This window comes from Bidens hawaiensis, unplaced genomic scaffold (genome assembly GCF_021521415.1).
Source record: "Bidens hawaiensis isolate Kalapana, Puna unplaced genomic scaffold, B.hawaiensis_p1.1 tig00019588_1, whole genome shotgun sequence".
In the NCBI taxonomy this organism is placed as follows: Eukaryota; Viridiplantae; Streptophyta; class Magnoliopsida; order Asterales; family Asteraceae; genus Bidens; species Bidens hawaiensis.
The window spans coordinates 80,034-101,401 of NW_027492976.1; the positions used below are offsets into that span (position 1 = coordinate 80,034).

Below are 21,368 nucleotides of genomic sequence, written 5' to 3' on the forward strand. Positions count from 1 at the left end.
TCTGGCGACTCTACACTGATGGAGCAGCCAGCAACGAGGGTTCAGGCGCAGGGTTGAAACTAACCAACCCAGCAGGCCAAGAATACACTTACGCTATTCGACTGGATTTTCCAAGTACGAATAACGAAGCCGAGTATGAAGCATTCTTGGCCGGGCTGAGAATTGCGCGTAAAATGGGAGTGGAAAACTTGGAAGCCCACGTGGATTCCATGTTAGTAGCCAACCAAATAAACGGAACGTATACGGCCGTGAACGACACAATGGCCCTGTACCTCGCACAAGCAAAAACCCTTATGCGCGATTTTAATGATTGTAAAGTCATACACGTCAAGCGTAGCGAAAACAAATCTGCGGATGCGTTAAGCAAGCTTGCATCATTAGCCTTCACCCATTTGGGAAAGGACATCCGCATTGAACTCCTTGAAGCACCATCAGTCCCGCACAAGGAAATTTGTGTCATCCAAACCGGCACAGAAACGTGGATGACACCGATAATAAATTACCTTGCAGCGGGTATACTACCAGAGTAAAAAACACAGGCAAGAAAAATACGTTGTAAAGCATTAAACTATCAACTCATCGATGACATCCTTTACAGACGTAACTTTCTTGGCCCACTCTTAAGATGCGTGGACAACCAAGATGCTAACTACCTCCTAAGGGAAGTACACGAAGGCATCTGTGGAGTACACGCATGTCCACAGCGCTGTTGTAGCTAAGCTAAACAACGCGGGATACTTTTGGCCGGGGATGCATACGGATGCGCTGGCATACATTAGAAAGTGTAGATCTTGCCAGCTCTACGCACCCAACACGCATCGCCCGAAGAATGAACTTGTTCCAGTCACCTCTTCATGGCCATTTCAGAAGTGGGCCATCGATGTGACAGGCCCATTTCCTACAGCAGCAGGAAACGTTCAGTTCCTAGTGGTAGCCATCGACTACTTCACCAAGTGGATAGAAGCAAAACCCTTAGCCCAAACAACCGCAAAACATATTAAAAAATTTATTTGGGAATTTATTATTTGTCGTTTTGGACTTCCACAGACTTTGGTGAGTGATAACGGCACCAACTTTGCTGACAAGAAGCTACAAAAGTGGCTGGAAGAACTTCAAATCACCCACACCTTTACCTCAGTGGCACACCCGCAAGGTAACGGTGAGGTGGAAAGAGCAAATAAAAGCATCGTCGAAGGCATAAAGAAAAGACTCCTGGAACACAGATCCGGCTAGGTAGACGAAGTTCCACACGTCCTTTGGGCAAACAGAACGCTGAAAAAGGCCAGTACGGGAGAAACCCCGTTCAGCCTCACTTATGGCACTGAAGCCATGGTCCCAGTCGAAATTGGTTTGCCCTCACCAAGGGTCTTGATTTAGCCAGAAGACAATGATGCGGAAAGACGGTTAGACCTTATGCTAACCGAGGAACGCAGAGACTTAGCCGCAGCGCGTGAAGAAAACTACTAGCGACAAATGCAAAAGTAATACAACACGCGGGTAAAACTCTGCAACTTCAATGTAGGTGACTACATATTGCGTAACAACGAGGCTTCAAACAAAGAGCGCCTAGGAAAACTGGCACCGGTCTGGGAAGGACCGTACATTATCAAAGAAGTTTTGGGAAAAGGCGCATACCGGCTCGAAAGGCTCGATGGCACTCCTATCCCAAGAACATGGAACGGAGCTCAATTACGCAAATGTTACATGTAGATCAATTCCAAACTTGTAAAGAAAAGGCCTAGAGCCACTTCTAATGGAAATGATTCTCCTTTATCACATTGTGTTGATAGCCTTACCTTTATACTTATGAACTTCCCACACTGATATGCCGGTATTCACCGCATAAATATGGGAAGAAGTAAGTCGTTGCGTGTGGAAGGCGGCAAAACCCGCATAAACACATAAAACGGTAAAAATTTCTAAGGAAAACCTTCACGCAGGTCAGTTATAGGTGAAGTTTGGTTATCCCAATAAATGAAAGTGACGGTCCTACCCGCACAATCATGATAGAGGAAACTGAACATTAACCTATTGGCAATCGCGCGTCGAAAGGTTAACTTATTCAAAACACTTAGAAAATTTCAAAGGAAAAGATGAGAAAAACTTCCACGCAGGTCAGATATAGGTAAAGTTTAGCCATCCTACTAAGTGAAAGTGACGGTCTTATCCGCACAATCACGAAAGAGGAAGCAAAACTTTAACTTATTATCTGCCACGTTGAAAAGTTAACTTATCTAAGTACTCAAGAAATTGCTAAGTTAAAACAAAATATGCGTGAAATAAACAAGGCAAGACATTAACAAATAATCTTTATTCCATCAACATTCAAACATTACAAGAATTGTTGGGTACATACCCGCATACAAGATTAGAAGTCTACAAACATAAAAATCTACTCTAATGGTGGAAAGGGATCTAAAGTATCAAGCTTCAGGACCACTCCCACTTGGACCCGCACCATCAGTAGAGTGTGGCGGTTCAAGGAAAGCTTTGAGGATAGTTAGCCTATCATCAGCAGCAGCAATCTCGTTTACCTTCTCCACCACCGGATGCGGAAAGGCGGCATACTGATTCACCGCTTGGTCATACGCAGCTTCAGTATCCACATTGTAAAGAGGGAAGTTGGAAGGCGGAATGCCTTGTTCAACAAACCCTAGACCAAGTAAGAAGCCAGCCTTTTCCCCATCCTCATGAGAAGCGTTGAGGGCTGCGCTCATCGCATCGTCATATGATGTGTTCGTGAACACCCGATGCACAACCTAAAAAACAGAAGTATATCAAAAACTCTTCTAAGGAAAAGCGTAAAGAAATTGTGAAACTACGCATACCTGAGACAACGCTTCTCGGAGAAGCCATTCCTTGGTAACCAGAGCCTCCTGGAGGGCAGCTTGAGCTTCATTACGGGCGCGTTCGGCTTCGTTCTTTGTAAGGTTGGCAAGCAACACATCTTTGGCTGCAGCCTCTTCGACGCCCTTTAGCTTACGCTCAGTGTGGTCAAGCACCCCCCTCTGGTCCAAGATCTCTTGGAGCTTCTTGGCATCTTCCATGGCCAAGGCATCATGAGCCTGCTGGAGCCTCTCTAATTTGGCTTTAAGTTCCTCATTCTCGATGCGTAGAGGCTCAGCAGCAGCTTCAGCCTTGGTGGCCCTCTCGGTTGCGTTCCGTGCAGTTTCCTTAGCCAACCGAAGCTGTTCATTAACAGCTTGGGCGGCCTTGGAACGGGCCTCGAGACGAGCCTGAACTTCAACCTCAAGGGCCTTGAAGGCCTTCTCCTTCTCCGCAGCAACGGCGGAGAGCCTCCTGTACTCCTCCCGGACAGCCCGCGCCTGAGCTACTTCTTGGATACGAGCTGCCTTTAACTTGTCGTTTTCACGACAAAGCAGCTCGACGCGCTGCTGCATCCGGGCTACGAGAATGCGGAGCTCATTTGTCAACCTACCCTCCTGGTAGCTTGACATTGCTTCCCCCAGCGCCCCACTTGGGGCGGCGTGGCGCGCCCACTCGACGCATTCCACAGGCGTCCGAAGGGTTGTTCCTCGGCGGATGTTCCATCGTGGAACATACACTTCATTGGAATCCGACACTGCAAAAGCAAAAAGCAGTTAGGAAAAGATGATAAAAAAAATATAAAATAAAATAATAAAAGGCCAAAATAACCCTACGCACCTGTAGGGTCGACGACAGGCCTGTAGCCGCCAAACCCATCACCCGAACCTAACGGATATCCATCCAAGAGGTCAGGCAGATAGGAAGGAGGCAGAGATTGGCTTGACGCCCCAACCCCGGACATACCTGAAGGACCGGCCGTAGTCGCCGGCGCCGGAGGAGGCATAGCGGAGGCCGCCGTGGTAGAAACCAACGGAGGTGAACTCACCGGAGGTGAACTCACAACCGCGGCCGCGGCTGTGGAAGAATCCACAGAAACACTCACCGCCGGCTCAGTGAAGGAATCAGTGAATATGGCACTGACAGCCGGCGGAGACGTCGTCACAGTTGGAACAGTTGGCTCAACCGGGTGAGCAACTGAACCAACAACTGAAGCAGGCGCAGTCGCCTGGGTCATCGCCTCAGGTAGGTTGACCAAACCTACCGTCATGGGTCCGGAGGTGCTCCTCCCCGCTCCACCCTGGAATGCGGTAGCATCCACGCCTGCACAAAAAAGATATATAAGTATAATGGCGGAAAGTTATGCAGTTAAGATAAAGGAAGTATACTTACGGGTCCTTTTGAGCTTGAAGGTGCGAACGGGCGGGGACGAACCCGATGGAGCCGGCCTCTTCGTACCGGTCACCGTCGTTGTCCTGGGCTGCTCGGAGGTGACAGCCGTTTCAACCTCCAGAGCAGTGGTCTCAACACCACCCGGGTTCCCCGCCGCCTCTTCACTCTTGGTCTCCGAATCAGACCGGTTCACCTGGTCGGCAGTGGAGGCTACCTTCGCCTTGCCCTTCCCGCCAGCAGCCTTCTTCTTCCGCGCAAGAAAAGGACCATCTGCGGATTCCTCATCAGAAGATGACAAGATTAGAGGAATTCCAGCAGAGGTTTCAGCATTCAGAGGGCGAGGGTTAAATAGTCTTTTACCTGGCCGCGTGGCGCTCAGTATTTCGTGGCCTGGCGGGTAGGCCTCCACAAACCGATCCGCAGTCTGCGCAAGGATGGGCAACTCGTTCTCGTCAAGAGCACGAGTACCCAACCGAGCGGGATCGTCAGCTTCCCGCGGATGCAGGAGGGACTGCAAGTCATTTCCCTCTGAAATAAAAAGAAAAACAGTTAGAAAAAACCTTAAATCAACAAAGAAGACGGAGCATACCGTAAGGGATAAAGTTCAAACCGTATTCAAGTACGATGGGAATCTGTGGCGCATTCGCCCCAGCATCCTTCCACACCCTGCTCATACCGAGCATCACCATCCCGGACTCCGGAAAGCGGTAAACCGGAGTCTGGATCCGGGAAATCTTGGAGAACCATTCCGCCTCCTGGTAGTTGGAGGCGTGAAGGCTGGGGAGAGCTCTCTCGTTCTTAAATGTCATCGCTATAGGGACGACACGGGCAGAGATGTAAAAGAACTCCCGCTTCCAAGACCGAAGACTGCGCTCGGTAGCGCAGATCTTCAAACCCTTGATCCGGGTGACCAGGGTGTACCAGCCTTGGATGCACCTCCAGGAGTAGAAGGTCATCAGGCGGTCGACGTGGGGATCCACGCCAAGAATGAGGCACACCCACTCAAAATGGCGGATCTTGGCGATCGCCATTGGGTGTACCTCGGTCAGGTGCACACCGTGTCTATCCAGAACACGGTATACAAACTTCGTCAACGGGAACCTAAGATTCCCATAGACGAAGAAGGCGGCATATACCCCTATTTTGCCCTTGGGGGCATCGTACACCGTCTGGTGTGGCTCCGGAAACTCAGGCTCGAACCGCTAGAGCATGAACTTCCGGACGATGTACCGATAAAGCTCGATGGGAAGAGCACACTGGCATTCGCCAGCAGTGCTCTTATCGTCCTTATCGGACGTAGACGTCGGGTTCTCGACATACAAGTCAGACTCCTCGACGGTAGCTTCTGGATCATGAGTAGACGACATGTTTTGGAGGTAAAGAACGATTTCAGGAGAATGCTCGACAGAAAGTTAGAGTATTCGCCGGAAATCGCTTAGAAGAAGAAGAAAGAAGTGAAAGTGTGGATTACCGTGAACCCTCTCCCCCTTTATATACTCATCGCAATGAATGCGATGAATTTAATGCGGAGGAGAGAGAAAAGAGCTGGTGCAATGAAACTATGACACGTGGAAAAAGCAAGCTGGCAACAGCTGTTGACGGGACGCGCCCCGTAAAATCCGCACCCACGCGCCCGAAAAATCGCGCCCACGCGCCTGAAAAAGCGTCTGGTATGACCATATACTGTCACGTCGCCATAATTTCCTGCACGTCCTGACACTGTCAGAAGAAACCGTCGGACGACGTTTCAACAGTTTGGACTGTTCTTATCCTTTCACCAACTCTTCGAATTTCAAAAAGATTCAAAAAGATTCAAAAGTAAGCGGGACTATACCTCTTACCTTGGCAACCAAGTAACTATAAGACAGGTGCGAGTACAGTGTCAAGGCAAAACCCTTCACATACTTAGCACCCGCAGGGAATGGACGCCAAGAATACCTTGGAAGTAAGATAACTATAAGACGAGTGCGGGTACAGTGTCAAGGCGAAACCCTTCACATACTTAGCACTCGCAGGGAATTGAAAGCAAGAAGGATCTTCTGGGCAATGCTTGCGGAAAGGGAAATAACATCCCCGCATAGCGGGAACGTTGAGAACTAGATTGTTTGAAGCTCCAGGATGGAATTGGTTCTTTAACATAATTGATCACTATGTTTAAAACTACCAAAGCCTCGTGGAGAATCTACACAAGTGAAACTCAACGCTCCTGACTTGCGAGGAGGTTACACACCTACCCGCATCATACCCAAAGATCAAGCAGAAAAGTGGGGAATTTCTGCACGTGACATTAGGGAAACCGCGGGAAGAATCCCCACGGACAACCTTAAAACTAAATCCTTTTCAAAACCCCTTGCTTAAGTCCAAAGTTCACCTCACTTATTAACAATTCATGAGAAGAACATTGGACTGGGGGGACTTGAAGAGGTAGGTCCCAGCAGAGCCCAGTTGGACCCGCAAGACTCACCTTGAAGAGGGACGTCTGCGCAAGGACCAACTGGTTCCGCAGGACCCACCATGCTCAGAGATGAAGACCTTACGCGCAGTACGCCAGCTGTTCCCGCAGGGAAAGCCTCCCAATGGTGAAGTACCCCGCCTGTCCCCGCAGCTGCGGATACAAGCCATCAGGGAAGGCTACCCGCACTAATAGCAAGGCTACACGCACAAGGCACTAAATAATTCAGTGTCACCTGAAGGAATGAGCAAGGCGGGAATACTCCCGCCCAAATGAGCCAGTCCGTATGCTTCTGGAAGATCTTTTGTACTATACATGCCAAGGTATGGACAAAATAGACAAGATCTGACCAAAGCAGCCCATGAACCAATCACAGGGTGACAGCTCACCGACAACAGTACGAGGAGGAACATGCTCTAGTACTGTTTGTCACTATTAGCCGCTGCCTACTCACCAACCCTTGTCGTGGCACGCACATAGCCTGCAGTTGGTGGAAAGGGAACAGTACATAGCCGGCCTTGTCACTATCAGCCGCTGCCTACCCACCAACCAGCATGGCACGTGCGTAGCCCATAGTTGGTAGAACAGGAATATTATACAGCTGGCTGTACCTGCTTGGAAACCTACCTTCGGCATTAAATACTCCAACACCTTGGAACGGTATCATCATCTTGTATCTTACCTTCACTAGCTATTTCTCTCAATATACACTTATATTCAGAGCAATCTAGTCTGATTCTCACGCCGGAGGGTGGTCACAAGGAGGAACCCCCCATTCTCAGTGACGAGCTCACGGTGTCTGTTTTGCAGGTCATCTGAAGAACATCCTTCTTTGCCGGACCTAACCCTCGTGGGAAACATTACTTAACCCCCAGATTATCCATAATCTGCCCGGGGTCACCTAGTGTTTCTTCAACTATAATATGTAAAAAAGACAAATACTCCCGATGGAAATAGACCGAATTGCAAGAACCATTGGAAGGTCTGATTGAAAAAAGAAGAAACCTTTTAGGCAAAAGTCGTAAAAATACCAAACCTCATGGACCATTTTGAGAGTTTACTCTAAATAAATATATATAACAATTTTAGCTAAAAGCTACTACCGAGGGTTTGCATTCTTGATATCGCCAGCCACACGCTTCATTCTTCATCGTCTCGTGCAACTAACTGGTACTATTCTTACATGTTTTAAGAGTTTTGTAGATGAGTATTTGTAGGGGTGACAATGTAAGTGGGTTGGGTTGGATTTGGGTGATGGGTTAGAATGAGTATGAGTCAGGATGGGTATGAGTATAGTTCAGGATGGATTTTTAAAATAGTGGGTTAGTAAAGCTATCCCATCTTGACTCAAGTCTAGGTTAAAATACAAAAAGTTTCAAAAACACCTAAAAAATAATTCAATAAAATTAATAAAAAAATAATAACTCAAAACATAAATCAAAAACGAAAAATGTAAAATAACTAAAATATTTCCCTGTCATCTTTCATTCATTAAAAAAAATCGCTTTTATATCGGTTCAGTCTAGAGTTTTTCGGTTTGGTTTTGCTTTTTTTCATTTCGGTCGGTTTCGGTATCTGTTCGATTCGTGGTTTTGTTTAAACTAAAATTGGATAGAGCGTCCATTCTAACCCATAACCCAAAGTCACATGCATTTCCTCAACCCATTTTCACCTCATTGGAAAATTCTTTTGATCCATCCTAACTCATTCCAATTTTAAAAATTATTCATACTGGCCCAAAACAACTCATTTGGGTTTGTTTCGCCACCCCTAAGTATTTGTTTGAACAAATACGATTTTTCATTATAAAAATCAATTACCAACTAAGGGGTTGTTAGTTAAGAGGTTACCTCTTAATGTTTCATATTTTTTTAATGGTTAAGAGGTAACCATAATTTTGAATGGTTAAGAGGTAACTTTAATGGTAAATAGCCTTAATTCTGAATAGTTAAGAGGTAACATTAAGATATTGCCTCTTAATCATTAAGAGGTTATGAACCATTGTAGCCTCTTAACAGTCATTAAGAGGTTACCTCTTAATGGCTTATAACCTCTTAACCATTCAGACTTAACGCTACCTCTTAACCATTAAGAGGTTATGAGCCGTTAAGTGATAATCTCGAGGCTGCCTACCAAACAACCCCTAACCACTAATTGACTATATGGTTTAAGAGCATTAATGAATAATAGAGAATGCAAGTGCACACTAGGAATGAGAAAATGGTACCGGTATCGAACCATGATGCTACATGTTCTAAATATGGCTGATAGAATATGATCTTTGTTAGATGATGGTAAATTTATATTTTGTTGATCATTTAATTCAACAGTGATTACAATGTATATAGACGAAACGCAAACCCTAGAAACCTAAGGTGGGCCCGTGGACTCACACCAATAATACATAATAATAATAATAATAATAATAATAATAATAATAATTATTATTATTATAATAATAATAATAATATAGTCTGATAATCTCAATGTCAAATCTGGCTTATATAGTATGATCTCAATGTTTTATCTTCAGGCCACAAGGTGCGCTTCTTTAAAATGGCTACAGACGACACAGTGACAGAATCTTCTTTTGAGAAACCATTACCGCCTCCCGAGTATGTTGAAGTTCCTTTAACTTCACGAAGAAAAGATCAAACTTGGAACCACTGCAAAATACTTAGAAAGGACAGCCATACCGTTCTTTGGTGTGTGTACTGCGGGCAAACATACAAGGGCATGCCGATTAACAAAATGAAACAACACATTGCAGGGGTAGGAGATAACGTGACAGCTTGTCGGGTAGTTGGATCCGATGTTAGATGTTTGCTTCAAGCCAGCTTAAAAGAGAAAAAACAAGATCAATGAAATATGTGAGCATGGGCCAGACGCTATCTTAAATGAAGCTATCTTAAAAAAGAAAAGGAAAATACAAGAAGTAGTCGGTGGTCAGCCTGATTCAGTGCAAAACGTTCACGATAATGCAAAAAAACGTCTTATTTCGGCAATTAAGAACTTTTTTATTTATGCCAAGGTGCCTTCAAAAGCATTGAAGTCGGTTTACTTCAAGCCCATGATCAATGAAATATGTGAGCATGGGCCAGCCGCTGTGTTTAATGAACTTAGTGGGGATATTATGAAACACGTGGTTGAGGATTTGAAAGAAGAAGCTGAAAACTGTATAAGAAGGTGTGGCAAGAATGAGATTTCTCTTTTGGTTGAGGAAAATTTGGAAAATGGTAAAGTTTTTTTGCACTTTTCTTTGTATTTTGTCGATGGGGTTAAGCATTATAGAACCATTGATGGCAAGTCAGCAACTAAGTCCTTAGAACATATGTTTACCATTTTTGAAGAAGTCACAACATCTATCGGGGAAGAAAAAATCCTTCAAGTTGTTTGTAAAAACGCAGGGATCTATGTTGATGTAGGGGTGAAGTTAGAAGTTGAGTTTCCGACAGTTTTTTGGACTCCATGTGCTGCCCACGTAGCAAAATTGATCATTAAGGATTTTGAAAGAATTCAATGGATAAGAGACACATGTGATAAGGCTAAGTTTCTCTTAAATTTCATCCTCAAAAATGACACCGGTATCAATATTGATGGTGTTTCTAGGGATGAAATCGGTTTCCTTGCAGTTAAAGAGCTGAAAAAACTTGAAGGGTGTCTCAAATCGTTGGTGAGCACAGTAAAATGGGTGGATTCTGAATTATCCAAGAGTAAAGAAGGGCAGGATGCTTATGACCGTATTGTTGATGATACTTTTTGGAAGAATTGTGATTCAATCACAGTTTTAATGAATCTCGTTACTAAGCTTCTTATGGTTGTGAGCGGGATAAAAGAACCAGGTTTAGGATATGCATTAGCTTGGATGCATAAAACTAAGATGGAAATTAAGAATCTTTTTGACAACCAACAACTTGGTGATGGAGATTATAAAGACTTCTGGAAAATTATTGACAAAAGGTGGGGATATCTTCAGAAGCACCGTCTACACATTGTCGGTTTTATGTTAAACCCAACGTATTTTTATGGGGCTGAAAGAGGGATTCAGATAAAGCTGAAGTCTGCATTTTATGATTGTTTAGAAAAAAATGAAAGTTGACTTTAAAACTCGAGATGAATTGGTCAAGGAGATCATGTTATATTTTGAACCAGGCAATTCTTTCATGGACCCCGATGCTATTAGACAAAGACACGATATGCTACATGGTAATATATTTACATTTTTACTAATCAGGTAATCTGTTGTGAGACTAATTTTGTTTTAATTTATTACTGATGATAACAGTTGACTGGTGGAAAACATTCGGGTGGAAATGTCCCAACCTAGTCGCATTTGCAACAAACATCCTTTCCCAAACGTGCTGTTTGGTTCAACATAAACGAGACACAAACAGATGGACTGATGGCACCGAGATAAATGCGGATGTAGAAAACCAAAACCAAGACCAAAGTGATATTGAGATTGCTACTTTGGACATGAGTAACCTTGAATTTCCTGACTTATTTTGATAAAAAGAAAATTACTTCATGTATTCAATACTAAGTTTTGGTACTTCTGAAAGTAAGTTACTTTATTCAATGTATCACTAGTTCACTACTTTACTCAATGCAAGGATTTTGATGTTACCTTATTTAAAATATTTTCGAAATCTTTTCTATTATTATGAATTAACATTGTTTATTTTTTCTCTTGAATTTATTTATTCTATTTTGTATTTTATATGATTTGATTACATTATTACCTTGCTTTGCATGATTAAAAATTTATCTGTTGTAAGGGGTTTTTTTTCCTTTCATTTTATGAAAAAAAACTAGATAAGTTAACTCAATCATCGGTTTGGAGGGAAACCGATATTGTTGCTAATAATATGTTTAACAGGTCAAACAAGCTATGTTTTGTTCTCGTTAGAACAACAATGAACATACTAATCCAAATTACAAAGACTATTAACTATACAATCTTATATAAAAAAATATCAAACCAACAGTGGCTTTGATGGAGACATGGAATTTTAAGATACATATATGCCTATAAAAAACATGTTTTAGCATCATCAGTTGCATAAAGCACATGGCGGTCTACTCTACATATGTGAATAGCTTGTGCTGTTACTTCGTTAATTTTTAAACTATAGTTGAAGAAAATAAAACTTATATTTCCTGCGTTTTCTGTTGGTGCAGGGTGTTTGGAGATTCACAAGAGCAGCATACAAGCTAAAGGTATGTTCTGCAAATAACTAGTGATTCAACTATCAAAACTGTCAAAATTAACCTTACATGCTGCATATGCTAATTGCTAATCGTGTTTCTTCAGGAGCGTAGAAGTTTTGATGAAAAGTTCACGCAGTTGGAATTATCTTTTACATATATGACTTTAGTTTGTGGCTGAAACTTCATCTTAAGAGTTGGAACTCTTTTGCTGTTTTTATGACTAGTTTTGAGTACATGAGCTATGTTGAAAGAAAAAAAAACTCTAATTAATCCCGTGAATTATTTGACTATTTAAATTTATGTTGTTTGATTTGACTGAAAGTCAAGATCAAGTTCTATGGAATGTGATGATTGGAGCGGAGCATATACGCGAAACGGGTGTGCTCAAGATTCCATTTTTACATTTCATAGAATGAAATCGGAAGGTTTTCGACCTAGTTAGTCACATTTGTGAACATACTTCCTGCAGTGGCTTATTTAGCAGAGATAAGGAAGGTGCATCATTACATGTTTCTATATTTCGTATGGGTTTTATTTTGCATACCATTATGTTAAATGGGTTAATCGACATGTATTCAAAATGTGGGCGTGTTGATTTATCCGAAACGGTTTTTAATGAAATCTAAGATAAAGATACTGTTTCTTGGAATGTAATGCTGGCTGGATACGCATTAAACCATTGTGAACCGTGCATTTAATTTCTCAGTTTTTAAGCTTGTTATCCGCTTGTAGACACGCGGGACTGGTTAGAGGACAAAAATGTGTTTTAACTTAATTTAAGAAAAATATAGCATTGAACCAAAGACGGAAAACATTATGCGTGTATGGGAGATTTGCTAGGAAGGGCGGGTTTGTTTGATGAAACGTTGGGGTTAATCGAGACGATGAAAATGGAACTGGATGGTGGGATTGTAAATAAAGGAATTAAAAACAAATCTAATCTAAACTACTTTTAATCTAACAAAAATTTAGAGAATATAGTTGAATAATGTATTGTATTTCATTTACTAATCACAAAGGACTGTTTATAGTCGCTAAACACTACATTGAGCATTAACTAACTCATTAGTCACCCTTAAGAGTAAAAAAGTTAAAACCATACATATAGAAATCAAATTCTGTCTAACTATACATATAGAAACCATATTGCTTGTAATTTAGTGGTATAAAGACGTGTAGTAAAGAGATTCATCCTCAAGTAGTCAAGTGGTGACGTATCTAGTCCTATCACAGACATTGATGTAGATTTACACGTAAGTTTATAAGACGTGATTAAACTTCGTAAACAAATTCATAGAAAGATTTAGTAATATTGAAAACTTAAAACACTTGCAAAAACAATTCAACTAGCTTCTTTAATCTTAAATACCACAATACATGTAATCATTCGTAATTTATTCACAAGATTGCCAAAATTAGAGCGGATCAACATGTGTAGTCAAAAATTAAATATAATCAGTCCTATCTCACAGGGTCACCCCAAACCTTTTAAAGACCTAAAACGAGAGGTCATTTTCGAATATTATTGTTACAAAACCAAACAACTAACCATAAATATGTTTTACTGTCATTTTAATCATTTAGCATGTTTTTTCATCTAATTTTTATCATATAGAATGTTCCTTAGTCTAACTTTAGTCTAGATTGGAGGCCTTATTCAGGTGGGGGCTTAAAGCCCTAGTCAAATTTTACTCGCTCTAGAGACGGCCATGCATCTCACTTGCTTTCATTTAAACTAACAAATTCACACCACCTGAATCGACAAACACGACCCCAATTCCACCCTCTTACTTTCCTTTCTAGACACATAGTTACACTGATGATTTAATTACCACATCATTCTTCATATTATTATCCTAACATTATAATTACAACTTTTCATAAAAAGATTACATTCCAAAACCCCTAAAACTTAACTCGTATTTTCCAAATTCCCCCCAAAACTCATCTCATAAACATAAACCCTAAAACATTTCCACCACAAACTCCACCGAAAATGGCGGACCGTCTCGACATGTCACTCGATGACATCATCAAAATCAACAAGAAGTCCGGACCATCCGACCGACGCGTCCGCGGCCAAGGACGCGGTCACGGCCGCACCACTTCTCGAGATTCCGAACCTCGTCCCGGTTCCGGTCCCACCAGACGCTCCGATGATCGAATTTCAGCTCGTCCGAAACCCTACTTCCGTCCACAGGTTATAACTTAGGGTTTTTTTCGTGTATTTTAACAGCATTTGTATTATTTTGTTATGCTTTTGTGCGATTAGGATGAGGTAGTGATTATTATTGTGTGTGTGTGTGTGTGATGAGTATTGATTTGAAGGCGAATTACGTTAAGTGTGCGATAGTATATGGATAAAATTGTGAAAGCTACATAGTTTGAGGACTGATATGTATTTAGTTGTTACTGATCAGTCCTTAAACTATATGTGGCCTTAACAATTTCGTCCCTATAGTGTAGAATATTACGATTTCGAGACTTTTGTATGCTTTTGCGAGATTAGGTTGAGACAGTGATTGTTAGTGTGTTTGTGTGGTGAATATTGATTTGAAGGCAGATTGTGTTTTAGGGATGAAGTTGTAGAAGATATGTAGTTTGAGGACTGATTTGCAATTATTTTTGTGTGTGTATTTCTGTGTTTGTGGACATATTGACGCGGATTATGTTACGTGTACAATAGTATAGGGATGAAATTCTTAAAGTTACTCAGTTTGAGGACTGATTTGTTATTATTTTTGTGGGTGTATGTATGTCTGTGTTGTGGACATATTGAGGCAGTGATTATTAATATGTGTTTGCGTGATGAATATTATTTGAATAAATCGTTACGTGTACGATGGTATAGGGACGGAATTCTGAAAGTTACATAGTACAGGGACTGATTTGTAATTATTTGTGTATGTATCTCTGTGTTTGTGAACATATTGAGACAGTGATTATTATTGTGTGTTTGTGTGATGATTATTGATTTGAAGGTGGATTGTGTTACATGTTAGGGAGGAAATTGTAAAAGTTACATAGTTTGAGGACTGGTTTGCAATTATTTCTGTGTGCGTATCTCTGTGTTCGTAGACATATTGAGGCAGTGATTGTTATTGTGTGTTTGTGTGATTAATATAGATTTGAAGTGGTTTATGTTACGTGTACGATGGTATAGGGACGGAATTGTATTTGTGAAAGTCACATATTACAGGGACTGATTTGTAATTATTACGTGTGTGTATGTCTGTGTTCGTGGATATATTGAGGCAGTGATTATTACTGCGTGTTTGTGTGATGAAAATATTGTTTTGAAGGTGGATTATGTTACGTGTACAATAGTATAGGGATGAAACTGTAAAAGTTACATAGTTTGAGGACTGATTTGCATATATTTCTGTGTGTCTATCTGTGTTTGTGTCTTTGTGAACATATTGAGGCAGTGATTATTAGTGTGTGTGTGTGATGAAAATATTGATTTGAAGGCGGATTGGGATGAATTTGTAGAAGATATGTAGTTTGAGGACTGATTTGTAGTTATTTGTATTGTTAGTTAGACAAACAGTTACAGATCAGTTCTCAAACTATGTGACTTTTACAATTTTGTTCTCATAGTGTAGGATATTATGATTTCCAGAGTTTTGCATGCTTTTGTGAGATTAGGTTTTTATTTCTGTGTTCGTGGACATACAGATTAGTTCCCAAAACTATTTGGCTTTTACTATTTTGTTTTTATACTGTTGGATATTATGGTTTCTAGTGTTTTGCACGCTTTTGTGAGATTAGGTTTTGATTTCTCTGTGTTTGTGTACATATTGAGCAGTGATTATTATTGTTTCTCTGTGTGTGTGTGTGTGTGATGAATATTGATTTGAAGGCTGATTATGTTACGTGTACAATAGTATAGGGGCAAATATGTAAAAGTTACGTAGTTTGAAGACTGATTTGTAATTATTTGTAATGTTAGTTAGTCATGCAAACAATTACAGATCAGTTCTCAAAGTAAGGGACCTTTACAATTTTCGTCCTACTATTGCCGTATTGTATATGTAACAGATTAGGCAACCATTTTGATTGCAGGCTTATCATGTGCAAAATACGCTGATTGGAGGTGAGTCCAACTCTGAAGCAGGGACAAAGCTTTACATCTCAAATTTGGACTATGAAGTTAGCAATGATGATATTAAGGTATACGATTTACAGCTATTTTAATTGTATTGTGATTGACGAAATGGTATCTGATTTTATATCTGATAAGTATTATCGATCTTGAGTTCTGTTTGAGTTTGTTCGTAGGGTTTGTTTTAGTTCGTCTTCTGAACATGATTGTTTCGGCTTGTGGAATTGAAATGATATTAGTAGACAATCTATTGATTATGGAACAAAGTTTTTGACACCTTGAATCATACTATGATTATTACTATTTACTAGTTGTGTGTATATCTGTGTTACAAAATAGTAGATCATTTTATCAGTATAAACATATATCCAATACGGATACTTACAAAATTAAATCTTTTAACTGAAAGTTTCTCTATTCATTCTGGAATCTCTAGCTTATAATATAACATGAAGTATTAGATACACAGGATACTGTTTGCAGGTTTGCAACACTGCTGGTGATCATTTGTGCACTTATTTAGTTTAAGAGCTGGTTATCATTTCTTTAGATGTACTACACCATTTGAATTTGAAATCAGTTTATTAAGTACTTAAGTAAAGTTAAAGAGTCTTTAAGATTCTTTTAGAATTCAGTTTGGTGTTTCTACTTTAGAAGAACTTAATGCGCATAATATTTAACATCATGCCTATATTGTCTATTTGCAGGTGCTATTTTCAGACATCGGTGAAATGAAACGCTATGCAATTCATTACGATAGAGGTGGAAGATCAAAGGTATGTTAGTTTATCGGTGTCAAAACTGGTTAGTTTTGGTACGGGTCAAATGGTTGACCTGTTTTTTTTTTCTCTCCCAGGGAACTGCTGAGGTGGTGTATATGCGCCATGCAGATGCACTGGCTGCAATGAAGAGATATAACAATTTACTGCTGGATGGTAAACCAATGAAACTAGAACTGGTTGGAGTAAACATTGTTTCCCCTGTTCCCGTTCCACCAATGCAAACGGGTATTTTGGGAACTCATCCCATAAATCCTTCTCGAAGGTATTAATGAATTTCCACTATATTAGTATCATGCATTTACAATATATTTTTATTCCTGTTTTATACTTGTGTTTTAACTAGAGGCATTTATTGAACTAATCACTTTCTATATTTGACAGAATTGTTGGAAGAGGGCAAGCGTGTGGTGGTGATAATGTGCAGCAGCAGCATCAGCGTGGATCTGAAAAGGGAAGGGGTCATGGTGGAGAGCGAACTCGTCCAGAAAAAGTATCGGCTGAAGATCTGGATGCTGATTTGGAGAGGTATCGTCTACTAGCGTTGCATATAAAGTGAGACTGATCAACTTACTTTTGACTTGTTCCTTTTGAAACCAAACCAAGATTACTTGTATTTTGGTAGTTATGTGGAGTATTAGCATATATTAAAAGGGCAATAGTCAAGCATGCAACTTAGTTTTGTTATGTGTCTTTGACATAGTGACACAAATTGGTTAATCTGGTAATTTTTGGTGGTATATGCTTTTAGTGCGAAATCTTGCTTCCTTTGTGATCTTAATGTTGGTATTAGGCTATGTTGTGGTCTAACTAGCAGATGCTAGTTAAAGTGTCATGTCATTGCTATTTAGGCAATCAAGTTTTAACTAGCTCGTTCTTATCTAGCGTGTTATGGTTTTGCTAATATTTAAATAAAAGAAAATAATAAATAAATGTGTGTGTGCATATGATTGGTTTAGAGAAGTGGACCGACCCACCGGGGTTGGGTGGGTGGGGGCATGGAGCGTTAAGACCATGTGTAGTCAAAACGCCCCACTCTTGGGCATTTTGCGCCATGTGGCATCTCCGTCATCAATGGAGAGTTTTGCAAAAAGTTGCGTAGTGGGCAAATCGCCACAACTCTTCTACAATAGTTGCATATATTACCTTCTCTCTCCCCTTTCCACACAATTTTATCAAAACCCGTTCCATATCCGCGTTTTCTAGAAAACGCTATGCCCAAAAGGCTGAAGGAAAAAGCCTCGGAGGGGGGGGGGGACCCCGGTGTTTCGGAGCCAAAACGCCACAACGAGGTGGCACTACGGATGGTCTAAGTTGGTGCTAGAGGGCTAAAGCGTTTTCCTCACCCCAAATGCCCCTAAAGCATGAGGCACACCCCCTCCCCGACGAGGCGCCTTTCACAAAGCACGAGGTTGAGAGAGAACGGGCCAATCCTATTTGTTACATGCTTAATAATAATAATAATAATAGTGTAATGAATGGAAAGATTTTATTTTCTACACATTTTATATGTATTACCTTTATGAGGCGTCATATAATGCACAACATATTTATAGAGGCATTATCCACTACACATGTTACACATGTTGTTAGTGTGTTTACTTTGGATGGTGGAATGTCTTATATGTAAATGATTATTTGTTTACAAAGTGAGAAATACATTGAACCTTGATGACGTGGTTGGATTCTTAACCTTAATGATTTGTTTGAAGGCTATAGACACTCCCATACTTTAGTAACCAATCCATGATTCCATGATGCCATTATTGACTTTTAAGGTTGTTAAATTTTAGACTTATAGGAGCCTTGGTTGAATCATATAGTTTGCAATTATTACGTGACATTAAAATACATTGAATTAAGAGTCACCAAATAATATTATATAGTTTGCAGTTATCACATGACATCAAAATAAGCAAAATTTAGGATTGCATATTAAACTATTTCAAGTTTAGCCCATTTAGTTAAATAGGCTGATTTGTTAACCTATTTAGTTTATCATGCTCCATTAACTTGTTTATAGCTTGTTTAACTTATTTTTTAACAACCAACTAATCAATTCTGAGTAACATATTTATAATCACTCTCGTCTCTCAATATGTTTTGACACATTTAAGTAAACATGTTATGTTCGAAATATACGGGGCAACCACACATAATTCGCACCTATAAGTTATAGATGTAAAGCTCATTTAGAAATTTATAAAAAATGTCCAGTCAAGACCGTGATGCTTGCATAGCCAGGGCCAAGGGGGACATTTTTATATACCTTTTTTTTTCTTATAATACTATTTTCTCATAAAGGTTAGGATAAGGTCATAAAACTCTAATATATAATTTTACACATTTTTATACATATCATTAGGATATAATACTTTTAACGAGTCAGACACACACCTTCTTTTGTATTGTTTTGACTAACTTATATTTTATCTTTTGTGTGCATAAATTTCATTTTTAAGTGTTATGTTAGTATGTATTAACTTTTATACACCATTATGTAAAATCAGCTAATTATTAATTCATTATTTTCTTTCAGTTACTTTTATGAACAATTTAGGTGTTAATATATTTTGTTTGTATCTTATACTTTGTTCTTCTGATTAAATGACAAAAAACAACTAACCTACACTAGGGATGAGCTTTGTTACCGGGTACGGGTACTGACACCCATGGCGTGCCGATAAATTTGGTACAATATTCGGTACCTACATTTTAGAAATTTGGTATTGTTATTTTCGGTATCAAAATCCATACGATACCAATAACCAATGACATAAAGATGAAAGTTATGTTATGAATACCAATACCATACTGAATTAGTACCGTACCAATTTCAATACCCACTTTTTCAGTATTTCAAGATCGGACACATCAGTATACAGCTCGTTACTTTAATTAATGGATACAAAATTTATATATTTTCCACTTATAATATGATTGAGTTAATTAAATGAATAGTTACTCCAATAAGGTCAGATTGTTTGTTTTGTTCTGAACTGAAGAGGTAGGTCCCAGCAGAGCTCAGTTGGTCCCGCAAGACTCACCTTGAACAGGGACGTCGGCGCAAAGACCATCTGCTCCCGCAGGACCCACCATGCTCATAGAACCTTACGCGCAGTACGCAAGCTGTACACGCAGGGAAAGCCTCCCAATGGTGAAGTACCCCGCCTGTTCCCGCAGTTGCGGATACAAGCCATCAGGGAAGGCTACCCGCAGACAGCAGGGCTACACGCACAAGACAATAGATACTTCAGTAGTCACATGAAGGAATGAGCAAGGCAGGAACAATTCCGCCTAAATGAGCCAGTCTGTATGATTCTGAAAGATCTTTTGTACTATACCTACCAAGGTATGGAAAGGACAGACGATCTGACCAGAACAACCCATGAGCCAATCACAGGGTGACAGGTCACCGACAACAGTGCGAGGAGGAGCACCCTCTAGTACTGTTTGTCACTATTAGCCGCTGCCTACTCACCAACCCTTACTGTGGGACATGCGCAGCCTACAGTTGGTGGAATAGTGTTACTATTGGCCGTAACCTTTTCACCAACCAGCATGGCCTGCGTACAATCCACAGTAGGTGGGACGTGCATAATCTACAGTTGGTGGAATAGTGCAGCCGACTTTGTCACTGTTGGCCGTAACCTACCCACCAACCAGTATGGCCTGTGCATTGTCCACTGTCGGTAGAACAGGAATACTATTCAGCCGGCTGTACCTGCTTGGAAACCTACCTTCGGCTATAAATACTCCAACATCTTGGAATGGTAAGATCATCTGCTACCCAGTTATCTAGCAATCTCTTAATATACACTTATATTCAGAGCAATCTAGTCTGATTCTCACGCCGGAGGGTGGTCACAAGGAGGAACCCCCCCTTCTCAGTGACGAGCTTACGGTGTTTGTTTTGCAGGTCTCCTGAAGAACAGTCTTCTCAGTTAGACCTCATCCGTGGGAAACATTACTTAACCCCCAGATTATCTATAATCTGTCCAGATTATCTATAATCTGTACCGGGTTGTTTCTTCATGAACCTTAGAATTTACCTTCCACTTTTCAGTTCATAGGACTTTTGGTTCTCTTTAATTTACCAATATTAAATGTTCTATTAACTTTCATAAAATTATCATCTACCCTTTTCCCCCAAAAGAATAAAATAATATGTCCAAGCAACACAAAATTATGTCCCTGTGTAAGAGAACCTCTTAATTGTTTAATGGAGATAGGGATGGCAAAAATCCCCGAATCCGACGGGGAAACCCGAAAACCGGCTTATTTCGGGTCGGGTCGGGTTTTGTTTTTTCGGTTTCGGGTCGGGTTTCGGAGATTGTTTCGGGGATTGTTTCGGGTTCGGGTTCGGGTTTGGGTTCAGGTACCCCCGCCCCGACCCGCCCCGATATAATATATATAAATATAAATATAAATAATATATATATATATATATATATATATTAAAAACCTACATCCAGTTTCAATTTCATATCTGCATATTGCCCCGCCGCCCCCGATTGTGTGATTCACACTTCTCTCCGGCCGACGCGGCCGTGAATCCAGCTCTCCGGCAATCCAGCTCTCCGGCCCACTTCTCTCCGGCCGA

At 40.6% G+C, this 21,368-nt stretch overlaps 3 protein-coding genes across 3 annotated transcripts; all 3 read left to right on the top strand.

The window, feature by feature from the left end:
* The first annotated feature begins 9,226 nt into the window (after nt 1–9,226).
* Nucleotides 9,227–10,744, top strand: LOC143558696 (uncharacterized). The gene is made up of 3 exons (XM_077047478.1): nt 9,227–9,469; nt 9,702–10,664; nt 10,709–10,744. Exons 1-3 carry the CDS (start codon nt 9,227–9,229, stop codon nt 10,742–10,744), a joined length of 1,242 nt encoding a protein of 413 aa, XP_076903593.1.
* On the top strand, nt 9,571–12,043 carry LOC143558681 (uncharacterized). The gene is made up of 4 exons (XM_077047470.1): nt 9,571–10,876; nt 10,956–11,150; nt 11,852–11,890; nt 11,985–12,043. Exons 1-4 carry the CDS (start codon nt 10,759–10,761, stop codon nt 11,990–11,992), a joined length of 360 nt encoding a protein of 119 aa, XP_076903585.1. The 5' UTR covers nt 9,571–10,758; the 3' UTR covers nt 11,993–12,043.
* Nucleotides 12,044–13,803: 1,760 nt separating this feature from the next.
* Nucleotides 13,804–17,572, top strand: LOC143558706 (THO complex subunit 4B-like). Its single transcript, XM_077047486.1, has 5 exons — nt 13,804–14,081; nt 15,947–16,054; nt 16,694–16,762; nt 16,843–17,030; nt 17,150–17,572. Exons 1-5 carry the CDS (start codon nt 13,878–13,880, stop codon nt 17,322–17,324), a joined length of 744 nt encoding a protein of 247 aa, XP_076903601.1. The 5' UTR covers nt 13,804–13,877; the 3' UTR covers nt 17,325–17,572.
* Nucleotides 17,573–21,368: the final 3,796 nt, after the last annotated feature.

Excerpts from the sequence above, each read along its gene's own strand:
- LOC143558706 (XM_077047486.1), top strand. The coding sequence starts at position 13,878 with ATGGCGGACCGTCTCGACATGTCACTCGATGACATCATCAAAATCAAC. Across the intron at positions 14,082-15,946 it reads AACCCTACTTCCGTCCACAG|GCTTATCATGTGCAAAATAC; the intron begins GTTATAACTTAG and ends TTTTGATTGCAG. Across the intron at positions 17,031-17,149 it reads CCCATAAATCCTTCTCGAAG|AATTGTTGGAAGAGGGCAAG; the intron begins GTATTAATGAAT and ends TATATTTGACAG.
- LOC143558681 (XM_077047470.1), top strand. The coding sequence starts at position 10,759 with ATGAAAGTTGACTTTAAAACTCGAGATGAATTGGTCAAGGAGATCATG. Across the intron at positions 10,877-10,955 it reads AAGACACGATATGCTACATG|TTGACTGGTGGAAAACATTC; the intron begins GTAATATATTTA and ends TGATGATAACAG. Across the intron at positions 11,151-11,851 it reads GATTGCTACTTTGGACATGA|GGTGTTTGGAGATTCACAAG; the intron begins GTAACCTTGAAT and ends CTGTTGGTGCAG.
- LOC143558696 (XM_077047478.1), top strand. The coding sequence starts at position 9,227 with ATGGCTACAGACGACACAGTGACAGAATCTTCTTTTGAGAAACCATTA. Across the intron at positions 9,470-9,701 it reads ATAACGTGACAGCTTGTCGG|GTGCCTTCAAAAGCATTGAA; the intron begins GTAGTTGGATCC and ends ATTTATGCCAAG. Across the intron at positions 10,665-10,708 it reads AGAAGCACCGTCTACACATT|AGGGATTCAGATAAAGCTGA; the intron begins GTCGGTTTTATG and ends TGGGGCTGAAAG.